Source organism: Arachis ipaensis, chromosome B5 (genome assembly GCF_059453495.1).
Source record: "Arachis ipaensis isolate K30076 ecotype BB chromosome B5, ASM5945349v1, whole genome shotgun sequence".
NCBI classification, from domain to species: Eukaryota; Viridiplantae; Streptophyta; class Magnoliopsida; order Fabales; family Fabaceae; genus Arachis; species Arachis ipaensis.
Window position 1 is genome coordinate 144612481 of NC_142440.1, and position 17713 is coordinate 144630193.

At 32.9% G+C, this 17713-nt stretch overlaps 2 protein-coding genes and 1 pseudogene across 2 annotated transcripts; 1 reads left to right on the plus strand and 2 right to left on the minus strand.

Moving 5' to 3' along the window:
• The first annotated feature begins 845 nt into the window (after positions 1-845).
• On the plus strand, positions 846-3589 carry LOC110262572 (uncharacterized). Its single transcript, XM_021102880.2, has 4 exons — positions 846-962; positions 1551-1576; positions 3078-3164; positions 3331-3589. The coding sequence occupies exons 1-4, from the start codon at positions 891-893 to the stop codon at positions 3587-3589; spliced, it is 444 nt and encodes a 147-aa protein (XP_020958539.2). The 5' UTR covers positions 846-890.
• An 890-nt stretch (positions 3590-4479) lies between these two features.
• On the minus strand, positions 4480-10463 carry LOC107641197 (LEAF RUST 10 DISEASE-RESISTANCE LOCUS RECEPTOR-LIKE PROTEIN KINASE-like 2.4 pseudogene; annotated as a pseudogene).
• A 1501-nt stretch (positions 10464-11964) lies between these two features.
• Positions 11965-15089, minus strand: LOC107644273 (LEAF RUST 10 DISEASE-RESISTANCE LOCUS RECEPTOR-LIKE PROTEIN KINASE-like 2.1). The gene is made up of 3 exons (XM_016348108.3): positions 14232-15089; positions 13807-13848; positions 11965-13280 (listed from the first exon to the last, which is right to left on the minus strand). The coding sequence occupies exons 1-3, from the start codon at positions 14971-14973 to the stop codon at positions 12175-12177; spliced, it is 1890 nt and encodes a 629-aa protein (XP_016203594.1). The 5' UTR covers positions 14974-15089; the 3' UTR covers positions 11965-12174.
• Between the last annotated feature and the right edge of the window lie 2624 nt (positions 15090-17713).

The window sequence follows — 17713 nt, forward strand, 5'->3', positions numbered from 1 at the left end:
CTTCGCAGGCTGAGTTAGGAGCTTATTATTTTATACCCTTGGTCTTCTACTCTTATCTCTTGTACAATATATTAGTGAACTTTAGCTTTCTTCTCACGCAAGTAATCCTTATTTCTGAGCGTTGCGTTTTTAATTTTGCGATTTTGCTTTACCTATTCTTTAAGGCTCCTAGAATACTACATTCTTTCAATTATTAAACGTATTATATTTTATTTTAGAGGTCATAATACCACACCACCTCTGTTTTACGACTTAAGCGTAAAGTTCTGTGTGGTAGGGTGTTACATTCGTAACCTTAACATCATATTCTGACACTAATTTTGACGCAAATTACTATAAAAAAAATAAATCCGCCAGTAATCAATTACCGATGAGGTTTATACCTTGGATTGTATCCACACAAAATCTGACGGTGACCAACTTACTAGTGAATTATTTTCGTTATTTCGCCGATAAATCTAATGGTAATCAGCGTTTTTCTGGTAATGTTATATTCAAAGCTTGTGAGATGATCTCGCTAGATATGGAACATAATAACATGAAATTAAATCCGGACGCGTTTTCTCCTATTAAGCAATGAATTATTTGATAAATTATTTTGACATTTTTGTAAATTAATAAGAAAAAAGATATCTTTCCATATTTAACGTCTATGCATATCTACAATTCAGACGATAGAGAAATATATTTAAAAAAATTTCCAAATGACAAAAGAGAAAAGATACGCGTTTATTAAAATACTATTTATACATAAATGTTACCAAATTCAAAAAATGCATTAAATGTTAACCTTATTAAGGGATAAATCCACACATTAAAAGGGTGTCTTCATACATTATCGGTGAGTCGTGTTATACTCAAGAGTCAAGAGTGAGTGAGAACAATCAACAATGCCACCAAAAAAAGATAATGATGATCGCACTTACGAAGTCCGCTCCATATGCCGTAAGAGAATTCATAAGGTATATGCATACGCCTTTCATCTTATTAATTCATAGGGTATATATATATATATATATATATATATATATATATATATATGTTATCGAAAATCAAATATGTTATATGAAAATATAAAAAATTATTTATCAATTATCTGCCATATAAGAACATATATTTAATGTTCATAGAACAAAATTGGTTATATATTGTTGTAAAAAAAATTAATTATATTATCATAACAAATTTACTTATTCTATTGTTGAATGTTTAATTATTCTAAAAGTTAATTATCCTATAAAAAAATACTAAAAATATCATATATTTGTGTGTATGAGATTACTGATTAAGGTTTTTTTTTTTTGCTAATTTTAATTTTATGTTCATTGAATATTTTTTACAAAAAAATAGTATGTGTGGCTGATTGTAGACTTTGTCACCTTTTTTAGGATAATGAATCTGATGATGAATATGGATATAATTTTTATTCTTTTATTTTAATTTATTATATATTAATATATTATTCTTCATCACTATGGTGTATGTTATTGTTATCTATTGATTTATCATGATCTAATCAAAATCTTTGAATATGGAAATGTCATATACAGGGTAAGCTACAGTACATGATCAAATGGTTAGTGCTTATGATTATTATTAATACTCTTTTCTTTTATTTTATTATACTTATATGAGTAAAGAACAAATAATTCTTTAACTTTTTGTCCCTTAGACATTTAAGTCTTTGAAGATTGAAAAATACATTTAAATCCCTAACCTTTTTAAAACTTAGACACTTGAATCCTACTATCCATCTAGAGCTATGAAATGTAACAAAAAAGTCTGACGTGAATGCCGTTCTGCAAATATGGCTATTACGGTGTATCACGTGGATGGTTTAGGAAAAAAGTTTAGGGACAAAAATGTCCATAGATACTGAAACTGTGAAATAGCGTCGTTTTACGCACTATCCCCTCCCAAGCTTGTCCCTTTGGTTATTATATCTATTCTCTATATAGCCTTAAACCTTTGAACACAATTCCAAAAATCCTAAAGAAAGATCAAAAGTCCAACTCACATTTTTTTCCTAAAAAAAACTGCCCAAGTTTCTTCTTTACTGCCCCCATTTATCAAAACAAACAAAAAACTCTAGAGTCCCTAACCCCCCAAATGATACTGCACTCTCATCACTCACTCCCCCTTTCAATCTGTGGTTCCTCATATTGCTGTAGCCATATTTCTTTCAATCACAGCCCACACTATTCTCCCTCAACATTGTCGTCGCCATCTTCCGAGCTCATTGTCGCCGCCTCTGCTGCGATGAGAAGATGCCTCGATTGTCTCTACTTTATCAAAGACTCCACGAATGCGACATCTTCTCTTTCTACAAATGGCAAGCCGCACTCGTCTGCTCCTTCTTCCTTTGACAAAGACGCCATTCAGGCAATGAGAACGAAGAGGACACCATCTAACCTTTGTCTTCAGCAGATCCCATAGTTGCTCCATTAGTGTTAGTAGTTAGGAATTAGGGTTGATTCTACATTTTTTTCTAAGTTAAGGTTGTGCCTTCTACCCTGTTCTAGATTTTCAATTTCTCAGTTTCTGAGATACGGTTGGAAAATTTGGTTCTTGCTTTGGTTTTTGGGAACTCGTTTGGGAGAATCTTGGAAGCGTTTCTAATTAGAATTCTTGGGGTTTTGCCTTTCGCTGCGATTTCTCTTACTGGAATAATACTACTTTAGAGTTTATAGGGAATACAGAAAACCAAAGGAACGAGCTTCGGAGAAGGTGAAGATTCAAATGACCTCGTTTGAACATTGGGGGCTTTTTTATCCTGCTACATTTTTATATCATTCACGTGGGACACCGTAACGGCTACGTCTATAGAATAGTATCCACGTCAGACATCTCTGTTACATTTCGTAAATCCAGATGAACGGAGGGATCTAGGTTCCAAGTTTGAGAAAGTCAAGGACTTAAATATATTTTTCATTCTCCAGGGACTTAAATGTTCGCAGGATAAAAGGTCAAGGACCTATTTATCCTTTTCTCTACTTAGATTGTTATTGTTTATTGCTTTTGATGACTCACATTATCAAATGGATATTTCATATATGTATGCGGTGAAATATGAATAGGACCGGATGGGAGGACGTATCAAACACTTGGGAGACTTCGGAGAGCCTCGAACATGTGCGTGATTACGTTAATGAGTTTGATGACAGGTATGGTAAAAAAAAGAAGCTAGTATATATCAAATATATTTCAATTCAATGTGATTTCAGAAATATTAATTGAGTAACTATTTAATGATTTTTTATGTGAAGATATCTTCATGTGAGTAGTCATATTTAATTAAATAAACTTGAGTGAGTTTCTGTATTCTTGAAGCATAAAATCAAGAATTATTGAGAATCTCAAGAAAAGGAACAAGGAGAAGGCATCGTCATCACGTCCTTTCACTGCAAATCGATCTTCTCGCTTTTCTAAAGAAGAAGAGGAGTCAAAAGAGAAGGAAGACAAGAAGGAAGAGAAGGAAGAGAAACAAGAAGAAACTAAGGATGATAAAGATGACTCTGATTATCATGTGAATGTTAAAGTCTCCCCTGGTGTTAATGGGGGTGTTCAAATCAAAACCAATCCAAATTAAACCATTTATCCAATCCAATCCAAATCGAAAATAAATTAAAATCGCACTAATTTGGATTTAATTGGATTCTATTTTTCGCAAAACACATGGATCGAATTGGATTTCAGATCTACTCATCAAAATCAATCCAGTCCAATCTAAAACATACAATGTGCTATGATTTTATTGTTTTATTGTTATATTTACAATTTTACTTATAATGTGTTTAATTTGTTATAATTTTTATATTATTCATGTATTATTATAATTATCTAATAAATATTTTGAGTTCAAAATGAGATTTATTTATTTATTTTAACTAACCTATAATTTTATTTCTATTAATATGTTATTGATAGTTTTTTAAGATATTGTTGAAACTTGTTATGTCATTGTTGGTTATTTAAAATTTGATGTTAAGACTTGTTATATATAATATATATTCAATTTTTTTACTTTACAAAACCGCAAATCCTATCAAATCCAAACTGCTTGAAATTGGTTGGATTGGATCGAATTCTTTAAAAAATATCATCCAAACCAAATTACACCGTAAGTAAAATTAGTGTTCGGACCGGATGATTTTTTTATTCAAAGTCGATCCAAACTGCACCACGAATACCCCTAAGTGTTAGACGACCAATTGCAAGGTACTCCGATCCCTTCAATTTTGTTTTAAAATAATATATAGCATAAGTTTTGCTATTTTGAGAATTTTATTGCTGCAAATTGGTCATAAGTAAATCATATCTATAAGTCTAAAAGTTTATAAGGTCTAATTTTGTAATAATTTATAGGCTTGTGTTAATGACTAAGCAATATCTGTGATTGGTCAAAGATCTTTAATTTTTAATTCATGTTGGTAAAAGCTTAATTAATTTAAAATTCTTAGAGGTAGTGATGACTTCAACTCAAGTTTGAATACACCATAAACCAACAATCATCATTTTCTTAACGAATTCATTTTCCTTTATCGCCACCTCTCCATCTTTAGGCCCTAATTGAGTTCCTTGCTCAAGCCTTTTGCATATCCAATCAGGGAAATATATCTCACTTGTTTGACTCCCTTCTACATTAATGTTCTTCTTTTCTCCCACAATATCAAGAAGCATCATTCCGTAACTATAAACGTCAGATTTATGATAAGGGTTGCCGAAATGTCTATTCCACACTTCTGGAGCTATATACCCTATTGTTCCTCTAGCATCTGACATGGAAATAAGACTTTCGTTCCCAGCATAAAGTTTTGCTAGTCCAAAATCTGATATTTCAGAACAAAAATTTTCATCCAAAAGAATATTATGTAGCTTTACGTCAAAATGTAAAATTTAAGTGTTGCATCCTCTATGCAAGTACTCTAACCCCCTAACTATCCCTTGATTGGCAATTTGATACAGCTTATCCCAACTTAACAATGTAGTAGTTTCAACTCCTTCCTTTCTGTAAATAAATTTTTCAAGGGAACCATTTAATATAAATTCATAAATAAGAACTTTCTTGCGGACTTCAAAGCAAAATCCAAAAAGGGTGACAACATTAATATGAGAAGTTCTACTAATGCTAGCTTCCTCATTGATAAATTTTTTACCATTTTCTTTGAATGGATTCAACATTTTGACTGCCACATTAAAACCATCAGATAACTTTCCCTTGTATACAACACCAAAACCACTTTGTCCTAGTTTAACTTTGAAAGAGTTTGTCAGTTTCTTCACATCAGAGAATTTATATCCTTTTATAGTTAACGCACCATGATTTTTTAAGAAAGTTTCAATATCTTGATTACCTTCTGTCAGAAAGCAGTATTTTTCTCACCATCTTAGTGACTTGTATGTAAAGTAACAAATACTCAACAATCCTGCAATTACTGCAGCTGCTATAGCACAGGTTAATTAGCAAAAAAAAAATTAGAAGAACATCTAATATGCTTTTAATTCTATAAACTTTTGTTTTGAAAGAAAAACCAAAATAAATAAGTGTAATCTGTTATACTTCTGGGATCTTCCTTAAGAAAGTTATGATATTTGGCTTGAAATTGATAGAAACCATTTCATGGTCTACCCCTTTTAATGTGAACAATTGAAAAAGTAGTTGAAGTAGACAGATGCCCATAGTAAAAGAGTAAAAGAGTAAGGTATAGACGTTCAGATCATTAAAGAGTCATGTCCGTTTCCATGCATAAAATTATTGTAAAGGATATAAAAATTTAAATTTTTTATACTTGAGAAAATTAGAGAAATGTTCTTAAGCCTTAACACTTGTTTACTATTCAAGAAGAGTTGATGGTTTCTGAATATTCTGGCCAATATAATACGAAACTACTATAAAAGAAAAATGTAACACCCTAACTTTTAGCACGTCATGATCGTACCAAAAGTAAGGCATTACGGACCTGATTTCCTCTATTATAAATTTACTATTGAGCCTTTACGTCGATATCGCATTTCCGTTTTTAAGAAAATTTCAGAAAAATGTTTTAGTAATTAAATTCACATAATTATTAATAATAATAGATGCTATACAATTAAATTCAATGTAAAACTTAAATACAATACCTATCCCTCTGGCTAAAATAAAACTTAAAGCAACAAGGGCGAGGGAACTCTATAAAAATAACAGGAATCACAAGTAAAACTACTAGTCGTCTGCATCTTCTAACTGAATCTCCGAACCTGTGTCACTGAAAGGGTGGAAGATTTGGGGTGAGAACAAACCACACGTTCTCAGTAGGGAATGGGAATGCCGTAAAAGTAATGGAATAAAATGCAAATAATTAACTTTACTCAATAAAAATATATTTTTATCAAACCCATTGAAAATACTCTTGGTCCTACTTTAGATAATTAATTACCTTCTTTTAAAATCTCTTAACTCAAAACAAAACTTAAATATAAAATTAGTCACACTTTCTGTCTCTCAGCCACATATTAATTCTCAGTCAAATGTCAACTCGTAATCACTTAAATACACTCACAAACAAGTAGTGCAAACAAGAGATTCAATTCAATGTACAAGCAAATCACAACAAGACAAACAATACAATCACAAAGTAATAAGACAAGTAAGCGCAATCAAATGCAAATGTACAAACAACATGATGCATGTCTATCCCTAACGCAGGCCATGAGCTCATGTGTCGGTTGCCTACCCGCTCCCGACATTACCCAGGCACAAGTCCCAGGTATGGCTTTCCAGATGCATACAGTGTGCTTATAAGTCGTACGGTCAGGCCGCATACAGTGTGACTTTAAGTCGTACGGCCAGGCCGCATACAGTGTGACTTTCCAAATCAATAAGCGTACATCTGGAAAACAGTTCTCAGTGTGTGGGCGTCCCCACTTTACATTTGGCACTAAGGCCCAAACAATGTCACATCTGCTCTCCTGTGGCAGACACTTCATTAATTAATAATTTTCTTTAAATAAAATAATAGATCATAATTAACTCATTAGTTAATTATTTAATTTTTGAAAATTTGGGGTCTTACAAAAAATATGAAAGGAAACCTTTGGATGTATTACCAAGAATGACTTTCTTTAGTCTGGTCCAGTGATTATCTACAGCTATAATTGTGAGACCAAGAGCAGAACTAATGTTGTTTAATGGTTCCAAGATTCAAAGCAAAACATTATGCATCACCAATACTCTTAGTCCACAAGAGAATGGTTCGTAGTTGCACTTAGTTGGGCCCAATGAATAAGGGCACAAGATACCCAATATTCAGTGTTAATGGATGTCGGTGGGAAATAAAGCAGATAACACCAGAGTCTGAATTCGTGGAGATGCAAGTAGTGGGGATTCTGGTTGGTATGGTGTGTTGTACAATATCATTCAATTAGAGTATTTTTGACAGACTACGTACAATGTGTGCATGTTTAAATGTGAATGATATGATCCAAGTTCGCGACTAGGAATATGAAAGCACAAGGACTACAATATCACTGAAGTAAATGTGACCAGAAAATATAGGCACTACGATCCTTTTATTCTACCTTAAAATGAACGACAAGTATACTATTTAACTTATCCAAAGTCATATAAGTCTAGTTAGGTGGTTGTGGTTAAGACTAAGCTGAGAGGTTACATTGAGTCTGACAGGACAAAGGGTTAGGAATCTTACCAAATTTATGACCCAACTCCTTCGAAAATGGTGGTTGATACTGGTGATCCAATCACCCTTAGGTCGGCTGTTATGGATAATGACATCATTGTCCTTAGGGTAGATGATAAGACACTACCACTAGAGGACAACGATGTTCAAGAAGAGGGGTGGGTAAAGATGAAGAAGAAGAAGATGAGTTTGATGATCAGGAAATTACCTTGAAAGAGGAGGATGATGAACCAGAGGAAGAAGATGATGATGAATCTGAATAAGGTTAACCTAAATATATCTTAACTAGCTCGTTGTATGTTTATACTTTATTTAGTAAGCTCATATAATTATAACGCGTGCTAACTGTAGTTCGATCTTATGTATTTCTTTATCAAACTTTGATTAGATTGTAAATAATTACAATGTTTCAGGTACGGATGACGGTAGGTTGACGTGTTACGAGCATGCTTTGTTTTGATTATGACAACGATGACTATCAAGCACCATAGTCATTAGGGTTTTGTTTTGATTAGTTTAGAAGCATCTTATTTCTTCGTGTTTTTATTCTATATATTTGATATTTCACATCATATATAAATCATTGTTTTCAGACAAATTACTAATTTATTTTTTACTAATTGGGAGTTAATTATCAATTATTAACTATTAGGGTCCATTATAAGTTTTTTAAAAAAATTAAACCTACAGTCAGATTTACAGTCGGAATTACTCGACGGTAATGATTATCCAATGTAATAAAAAATAAAGCCACTGTCGAATTTACCATCGAATTTTTTCGATGGTAACTCGGCACAAAGTCACAATGTCAAGCGCCAAATTTACTGTTAGATAATTTCTGACGTTAACTGATATCAAATTTTTGTAACCTTAACATCATATTCCGATGCTAATTTTGCTGCAAATTACTGTTGAAAAAATAAATCCACCGGTAATCAATTTCCGGCGTGGTTTATGTCGTAGATTGTATCCGACCCAAAATCCTACGGTAACCAATTTACCGGCAAATTATTTTCATTATTCCCCTAGTAAATCCGATGATACTCAGCATTTTTTTGTAGTGTTATATTCAAAGCTTGTGAGAATGATCTAGTTACATATGGAACATAATAACATGAAAATAAATTCGGATGCATTTTCTCCTATTAAGCAATGTATTATTTGATAAATTATTTTAACATTTTTGTAAATTAATAAGAAAAATATATCTTTTCATATTTAGCATCTATGCATATCTACAACTCAAACGGTAGAGAAATATATTTAAAAAAAATTGCCAAATGACAGACGAGAAAAGATACACGTTTATTAAAATACTATTTATACATAAATATTACCGAATTTGGAAAATGCATTAGATGTTAACCTTATAAAGTGGTAAATCCACGGGTTAAAAGGGTGTCTTCATACATTATTGGTGAGTCGTGTTATACTTAAGAGTCAAGAGTGAGTGAGAACACTCAACAATGTCACCAAAAAAAAATAATGATGATCGCACTTACAAAGTCCACTCCGTATGCTGTAAAAGAATTCATAGGGTATATGCATATTCCTTTCATCTTATTACAATATCCTAATATATCGAAAATCAAATATGTTATGTGAAAATATAAAAAATTATTTATCAGTTATCTGTCATATAAGAATATATATTTGATGTTCATAGAATGAAATTGGTTAGATATTGTTGTAAAAGAATTAATTATAATATCATAACAGATTTGCTTGTTATATTGTTGAATGTTTAATTATTCCTAAAAGTTAATTATTCTGTGAAAAAATACTTGAAATATCATATATTTGTGTGTATGAGATTATTGATTAAGGTTTTTTTTTTTGCTAATTATATTTTTTTGTGTTCATCGAATATTTTTTTACTGAAAATAGTATGTGTGACTAATTGGAGACTTTGTCACCTTTTTTAGAATAATGAATTTGACGATGAATATGGACACAGTTTTTTATTCTATTATTTTAATTTATTATATATTAATATATTATTCTTATTACTATGGTGTATGTTATTGTTATCTACTGATTTATCATGATCTAATTAAAATCTTTCAATATGGAAATGTCATATATAGGATAAGCCATGGTACATGCTCAAATTATTATTATTATTATTATTATTATTATTATTATTATTATTATTATTATTAATGCTCTTTTCTTCTATTTTATTTTACTTATATGAGTAAAGAATAAATAAGTCTCTGACTTTTTGTTCCGCAGACATTTAAGTCTTTAAAAATTAAAAAATACACTTAAGTCCTTGACCTTCTCAAAACCTGGACACATGAATCCTTCCATCCATCTAGTGCTGTGAAATATAACAGAAAAGTCTGACGTGAATGCCATTCTCCAGATGTGGCTAGTATGCCTGGATGGTTTAGGACAAAGTTTAAGGACAAAAAGTCCCTAGATACTGAAACTCTGAACAACATCGTTTTACTCACTATCCCCTCCAAAGCTTGTCCCTTTGGTTATTATATGTATTCTCTATACAGCTTTAAACTTTTGAACACAAGACCAAAAATCCTACAGAAAGATCAAAAGTCAAACTCGTACTTTCTCCCTAAAATAAAGTCTGCCCAAGCTTCTTCTTTACTGTCGTTATTTATTGAAACAAACAAAAAAAAAATCTAAAGTCCCTAAACCCCCAAACGAAACGACACTCTCATCACTCACTCTCCCTCTCAACCCATGGTTCCTCACATTGTCGCAGCCTTCTTCCTTACAATCGCAGCCCACACTATTCTCCTTCAACATTGCCGCCGCCATCTTTCAAGCTCATTGCCGCCGCCTCTGCTGTGATGAGAAGACGCCTCCGTTGGCTCTAATTTATCGAAGACTCCAAGAACGCGATGCCTTTTCTTTCCACAAACGGCGAGTTGCACCTTGTCTGCTCCTTCTTCCTCTGACAAGGACGCCATTCAGGCACTGAGAACGATGAGGACGCCTTCTAAACTTCGTCTTCAGCAAATCCCATAGCTACTTCAATAGTGTTAGTAGTTAGGGATTAGGGTTGATTCTACATTTCTTTTTGAGTTAGTGTTGTGCCTTCTACCCTGTTCTTGATTTTCATTTTCTCAGTTTCTGAGTTAGGGTTGGTGAAATTGGTTCCTATTTTGATTTTTGAGAACTCGTTTGGGAGAATCTTGGGAGAGTTTCTAATTAGATTCTTGGGTTTTTTGTTACCTTTTGCTGCAATTCCTCTTTCTGGAATAGTACTACTTTAGAGTTCATAGGGAATATAGAAAACTAAAGGAACGAGCTTCAAAAAGAGTGATGGCTCAAACGACGTTATTTGAGCATTGGGGCTTTTTTGTCCCGTTACTTTTTTCTACCATCCACGTAGGACACTATAACGGCTACATCTACAGAGCAGTATCCACGTCAAATGTCTCTGTTACATTTTGCAAATCCAGATGAACGGAGAGATCCAGGTGTCCAGGTTTTGAGAAAATCAGGAATTTAAATATATTTTTTAATCTTTAGAGACTTAAATATCCGCAGGATAAAAGGATCAATGACCTATTTGTTCTTTTCTCTACTTAGATTGTTATTGTTTATTGCTTTTGATGACTCACATTATCAAATAGATATTTCATGTGTATGTGGTAAAATATAAATAGGACCGGATGGGAGGACCAATCAAACACTTGGGAGACTTTGGAGAGCAGGGACAGTTCCAAGTGCAGAGTTGTGGGGGCAAGTTCTCCCACTACAATTTAAAATTTTGTTGAGTAGTATATGATAATAATATTTATTTGTCCCTATTAGATTATTAAATTTGACCCCACAATAATTTTTTATTCAATGTTTGGTACTTAATCGTCAATTTAAAAATTTCATATTAGATATTCGTTAGAATGATCAATTCTCATATTTAAATGAAATTAGTGTTTTTTCTTAAAAATAAATTCAAACGAATATTATTTATCTTTTTTTGAAATTAGCTTTAATTTTTGCGTAGCAACTGTATTAATTGAAAAAACTTTTTTAACTATGAATATCAATAAGAGTCGGCTTCTAATTGTATTGAGAAGTGAATTTTTAAATAATTGTTTAGTAATATATATAGAAAGAAGAAAAATTTGATAGTAATGTTAAGAGAAAAATTACTTAATTTTGTAAAAATATAAAATCTAAAACAATAGAATTTCAAATTATATATTATTATTATGTAAATTACTATTTAAGTTGTTATCTTTTTAGAACCAATCACAACTAATGCGTGAGAAGAGCAGAAGCAAAAGCATAACTAGTAACACTCATAGCATTGCACAACCAATTATTATTATTATTATTATTATTATTATTATTATTATTATTATTATTTCTTTGCCCTTAACGTGAAAATTTGAAAAATAACATTCTTGCTCTAGGCAGCAGTAAGATCAAGTACTTATCTTAGTAAATGCCCACAAGAACCAATATGTGCATAGTGCCCAATGACGAACTTTTGAATATAATGTGATGTACTAAACTACTAATTCAACAAAGTAGAAGATTCTGCAATCGATCTTACAGGAGAAGACAGAGCAGGTCTTGGTGGCATTTTTATGGAATCTATGCTGCCTTCTAACATTTCTACAACTTTACTCATTGTAGGTCTATCATTTGGAATTGTTTGAATACACCATAAACCCACAATCGTCATTTTCTTAACCAATTCATTTTCCTCTATTGCCACCACTCCATCTTCAGGCCCTAATTGAGTGCCTTGTTCAAGCCTTTTGTATATCCAATCAGGGAAATATATCTCACTTGTTTGACTCCCTTCTACATTAATGTTCTTCTTTCCTCCCACTATATCAAGAAGCATCATTCCGTAACTATAAACATCAGATTTATGAGAAGCTTTGCCGAAATGTCTATTCCATACTTCTGGAGCTATATACCCTATTGTTCCTCTAGCATCCGACATCGAAATAAGACTTTCCTTCCCAGGACAAAGTTTTGCTAGTCCAAAATCTGATATCTTAGGACAAAAATTTTCATCCAAAAGAATATTATGTGGCTTTATGTCAAAATGTAAAATTTGAGTGTTGCATCCTCTATGCAAGTACTCTAACCCCCTAGCTATCCCTTTGGCAATTTGATACAGCCTATCCCAACTCAACAATGCAGTAGTTTCAACTCCTTCCTTTCTATAAATATACTTGTCAAGGGAACCATTTGATATAAATTCATAAATAAGAACTTTCTTGCGGCCTTCAAAGCAGAATCCAAAAAGGGTGACAACATTAACATGTGAAGTTCTACTAATGCTAGCTACTTCATTGATAAACTCTCTACCATTTCCTTTGGATGGATTCAACATTTTGACTGCCACATTAGAACCATCGGATAACTTTCCCTTGTATACAACACCAAAACCACCTTGTCCTAGTTTAACTTTGAAGGAGTTGGTCATTTTTTTCACATCAGAGAATTTATATCTTTTTATAGTTAACACGCCATGATTTTTTAAGAAAGTTTCAATATCTTGGTTACCTTTTGTCAGAAAGCTATATTTTTCTCGCCATCTTGGTAACTTGTATGTAAGGTAACAAATACTCAACAATCCTGCAATTACTGCAACTGTTGTAGCACCTGTTAATTAACAAATAAAGAATTAGAGGAACATCTAATACTTTTAATTCTATAAACTTTTGTTATGAAAGAAAAACCAAAATAAATAAGTGTAATCTGTTATACTGTTGGGATCTTCCTTAAGAAAGTTATGATATTTGGCTTGAAATTCACAGAAACCATTTCAAGGTCTACCCCTTTAATGTGAACAATTGAAAAACTAGTTGAAGTGGACAGATGCATAGTAAAAGAGTAAAAGAGTAAGATACAATTGTTCATATCACTAAAGAGTCATGTCCATTGCCATGCATAAAGCAACTGATATTCAATTTTGAATGTTATTTCCAATTTAAGAAAAAAGTATTGTAGAAGATATAAAAATTTAAATTTTTTCATACTTGAGAAAAGAAGAGAAATGTTCTTAAGCCTTAGCACTTGTTTACTATTCCTCAATGAAGAAGAGTTGATGATTTCTGAAAATTCTGGCCAATATAATACGAAACTACCATAAAAGAAAAATATGAAAGGAAACCTTTGGATGTATTACCAATAATGACTTTCTTTAGTCTGGTCCAGCGTTTACCTGCAGCTGTAACAAAGAGACCAAGAGCAGAATTAATATTGTTCAATGGTTCCAAGATTCAAAGCAAAACATTCTGCGCATATAAACACCAATACTTTTAGTCCACAAAAGTACACAATGCCTTCCTGAGTCCATAAATATATGTATATCACTGGAATGAAGGCTACTTAGTACTTTCTTTCAGTGGCAACTTTATTTAGAGATTTCAGTTTTCTATGATTTTCACAAATAAAATAATTTAGATTAATACCTAGTATTTTTCCCAACATATCATTGCTTATCTCAACATCTTGATAAGAACTTTTGTTGCTACACTTGCATGATCTTGTGGTTCAAAACATTATTGGGACTTAAGATGTAATTAAAAATTTAATCTGAAAACAGCATACCTTTTTTACAGCTTTCGGCAACAATTATGCTATCTTTGCATATGCACATGGTTTGCCTAGTAGTTCCATTATATGCACAATACCCATCAGAAAGCTCGCACTCAGCACAATCCACAGCTCTGTTCCAATCAAGAACAAACCCTTTGTTCATAGCTGCACCAAACCCATTGATCAAATCACCACTTTCGATCTGATCATGCTTCACTGCCACCATAACCTCAGCATCACAAGAGTTAGTCCAAGTCCTACCACCAATATCCGTTCCAACCTCAAACACATAAGACTTCTTCCCCTGACCATTTATCAAACACTTGATAGGCACGGCACCAACCACTGAAGGCTGAGAACTGCAATTGAAGTAGAAAGTGATGTTCATATCCAAATTACTGAAAGACAAAGGTATGTTCCCTATGGAAACGGTGTTCTTTGCCCTTGGACATGTATCATTCATCACATCAATGTCAACAAGTGTGATTGAATGATTCACATAGTTTATGTCTGTAACATAGTATGTGTCAGTTTCCAGTTGGAGGATAGGGTAGCCTTTTTTTGAACATTCAAGACCAAAATCCGGATAACCGCAAACTTCTCCGACGGCGGTGCCGGAACGTTTCCAGAAAGGGTACTTAATGGGAACTCCATTACCACAACCAGAAGAAGCACAAATTGGTGATGAATCAGCATAACATGTCGTGAATATGGTGGAGAATAATGCACATAACAAGTAGAAAGGTTTTGACATGGTGATGATGTGTAGTTGGAAACTTTAGAGTTGATATTTTGAACAACGATTTTTATTGATATTTGAAATTATACATAAATGGACACATAGATCGGTAAATTTCTTCTTTGAAATGAAAAGTATTGAAAGGGACCCGTGTAGACTTTCAAGTCAACTTAATTCTCTTTATAATTTTATAACTGTGTTCTTCATCAATACTTCGTAGTTGCTGTTGTATATAATAAGCTTTAAGGGAAGGTTCTGTGTTCATGGTATTCAGTGGAGTCCAAAACACGGCAAATACTAATTGCCTATCAACACAATCAAGTGAGAAGTCGTCAAATTGCAAGAGAAAAATTGTTAATTAAATTTTGATGATGGTAAAATAAACACCAAGTCGTTTACGCATTCGAGTCAGGATGGATACATAATCATTCGGCGCTGCTATGATTTTCTTTCACTAGAAATAAATAAATTAAGTAGGTGTTCAAATCCAAATATATTTAAATTAAACTGTTTATTTAATTTAATTTAAATTCAAAACTGATTAAAAATCACACTAATTCAGATTTGATTGGATTCAATTTTTTGTAAACTGGTGGATCTGATCGGATTTTAGATCTATAATATTATTATTTTATTATTATATTTACAATTATACTTTGTTATATATTTTTATATTATTCATGTATTATTATTATTTAATAAATATTTTATGTTTAAAATATTATTTATTTTAACTAACCTATAATTTTATTTTAATTGTTATGTTATTATTGGCTTTTTAAAATATTGTTGAGACTTGTTATGTCATTGTTGATTATTTAAAATTTAATGTTAAGACTTGTTATATGTATTTAATTTTTTTAATTTACAAAACTGTAAATTTAATCCAATCCAAACCGCTTGAAATTGGATCGGATCGGATCCAATTTAAAAAAAAATCATCCAATTCAAACTGCATCGCAAGTAAAATCAGTCTTCGAATAAGATGAGTTTTTGACTCAAAATCAATTCAAACTACACGCGAAAACCCCTAAAATTAGGGATGGCAACGGGTCCCCATGGGGCGGGGACATGCCCCCCGCCCCCGTCCCTGCCATCCATAATCCGTCTCTGTCCCTGCCATCTATAATCCGTCCTCGTCCCCGCCCCATCCCCGCGACGGGTAACGGGAACTCCGTATCCGCCGGGGATCGGAGTCTCCGTGGATATCCGCTGATTCTTTAAAAAGTAAAAAATTCAGAGAAATAAGCAAAAATCTTCAATTATCATTACAATCATAATCTTCATCATCAACAATATTTAGTCATAACTCATAAATTCATAATCTATACCCAAACCAAATCAATCAAACACCAAAAATTACTCAAACCATAAAACCATTCATATTCATGCTTCCAATTTGAACACAACCATATACTAAATTAATCAACCAGCCACATCAAACAGCAATTTACATTCGGCCATCACTAATCCAAAAACAAAATTTACACAAAATTCACAACCCAGCCATCAACCATCAAAGATCTTCTGCAAACCCACCTCAACCTTCATAAAAAACATAACCAAATCCTTCAAATATTCAAAAATTAATATTTCAAATATTCAACTATCCATAACCATATATCCTCACAACATAGCAATTAACTTCAAATATTCAATTCCAATTTTTTTTAGCCACTAAATCACCAAAAAAACAGAAGGACACACACACACGTGTATATATATATATATATATGAAATAAAATCACAAGATAATTGATTGAAATTCAAATAAAATCAAAGAAAATCACAGAATGAAAGAAACAAAAAATGCTTTAAGTAGATGAAAATTACAGAATCACTGAAGAAAAATAGCTTTTGTCTCTACGAAGAAAATGAAGACGGCGACGGCGAAGAGCGCTTCTGTCGCTGCCTAGGGCTAGATGTCAGGCGAAGAACGCTTCTCCTAGAGCTGGGTGTCAGGCGCGCGAGTGAGTGCGAACGAAGGTGCTGGACGGCGGAGAGAGTGTCTGAGTGGAGGAGGTGGCAGAGAGAGTGTCTGAGTGGAAGAGGGTGGCGGAGCGAATCTAAGAAAAGGAAACGGACCAGGGCAAGGGCGGTGAGTAGTGGTGAGCGTGAAGGCAATGAGAGTGGATAAGGGCAGTGAGCAACGGTGAGCATGGAGGAGGGACGGAGAGGAAGAAGGAGAATTTGAGTTTTGAGAGGAGAGTGAGTGAGTGAGTGACGGCCGGTAGAGAGGAAAGGGTTAGGAGTTAGGGTTTTAGAAATCATAACTAATATATATATATATGGGTTAATTCTCAAAATCGTCCCTGAAAGATCACGCATTCTTTATTTTCGTCCCCGAATGATTTTTTTAATCAAATTAGTCCTTAAAAGATTTAAAATCAATCGCGTTTGTCCTTCCGTCAATTAGTTACCGTTTCCGTTAACGTTTTCTGCATAAATCGTTAAGTGACACAGCACATATCAAAACGACACCGTTTCTCTCATCTCTCCCCATTTGAAGCTTTCCCCAGTCATTATCCAGACGCTCTTTCTTCCTTCTTCACACAAAACACAAAATATCAAACACACAGAGAGAGAAAAGACGACAAAGTGCTAATCAAAGAGAAGAACACGGTGCTTTAATCAAAAGGTATGATTTTACAATTCTACCTCTCCTTTCTGTTGCGGTTCTACACTTCGAGTTGGAGGAAGCTGCTTTGAGTAGAATTGCCGGAGAAAGTCGCTAAATTGCCGGAATGGCGTCTGT

What these genes read in the sequence shown, in the direction of transcription:
- LOC110262572 (XM_021102880.2), top strand. Translation starts at nt 891, where the DNA reads ATGCCACCAAAAAAAGATAATGATGATCGCACTTACGAAGTCCGCTCC. An exon ending in GCCGTAAGAGAATTCATAAG is followed by an intron (nt 963 to 1,550) that starts GTATATGCATAC and finishes TGTCATATACAG; the next exon opens with GGTAAGCTACAGTACATGAT. An exon ending in GTTAATGAGTTTGATGACAG is followed by an intron (nt 3,165 to 3,330) that starts GTATGGTAAAAA and finishes GTATTCTTGAAG; the next exon opens with CATAAAATCAAGAATTATTG.
- LOC107644273 (XM_016348108.3), bottom strand. Translation starts at nt 14,973, where the DNA reads ATGTCAAAACCTTTCTACTTGTTATGTGCATTATTCTCCACCATATTC. An exon ending in TGCCGAAAGCTGTAAAAAAG is followed by an intron (nt 13,849 to 14,231) that starts GTATGCTGTTTT and finishes TCTTTGTTACAG; the next exon opens with CTGCAGGTAAACGCTGGACC. An exon ending in ACTAAAGAAAGTCATTATTG is followed by an intron (nt 13,281 to 13,806) that starts GTAATACATCCA and finishes GTTAATTAACAG; the next exon opens with GTGCTACAACAGTTGCAGTA.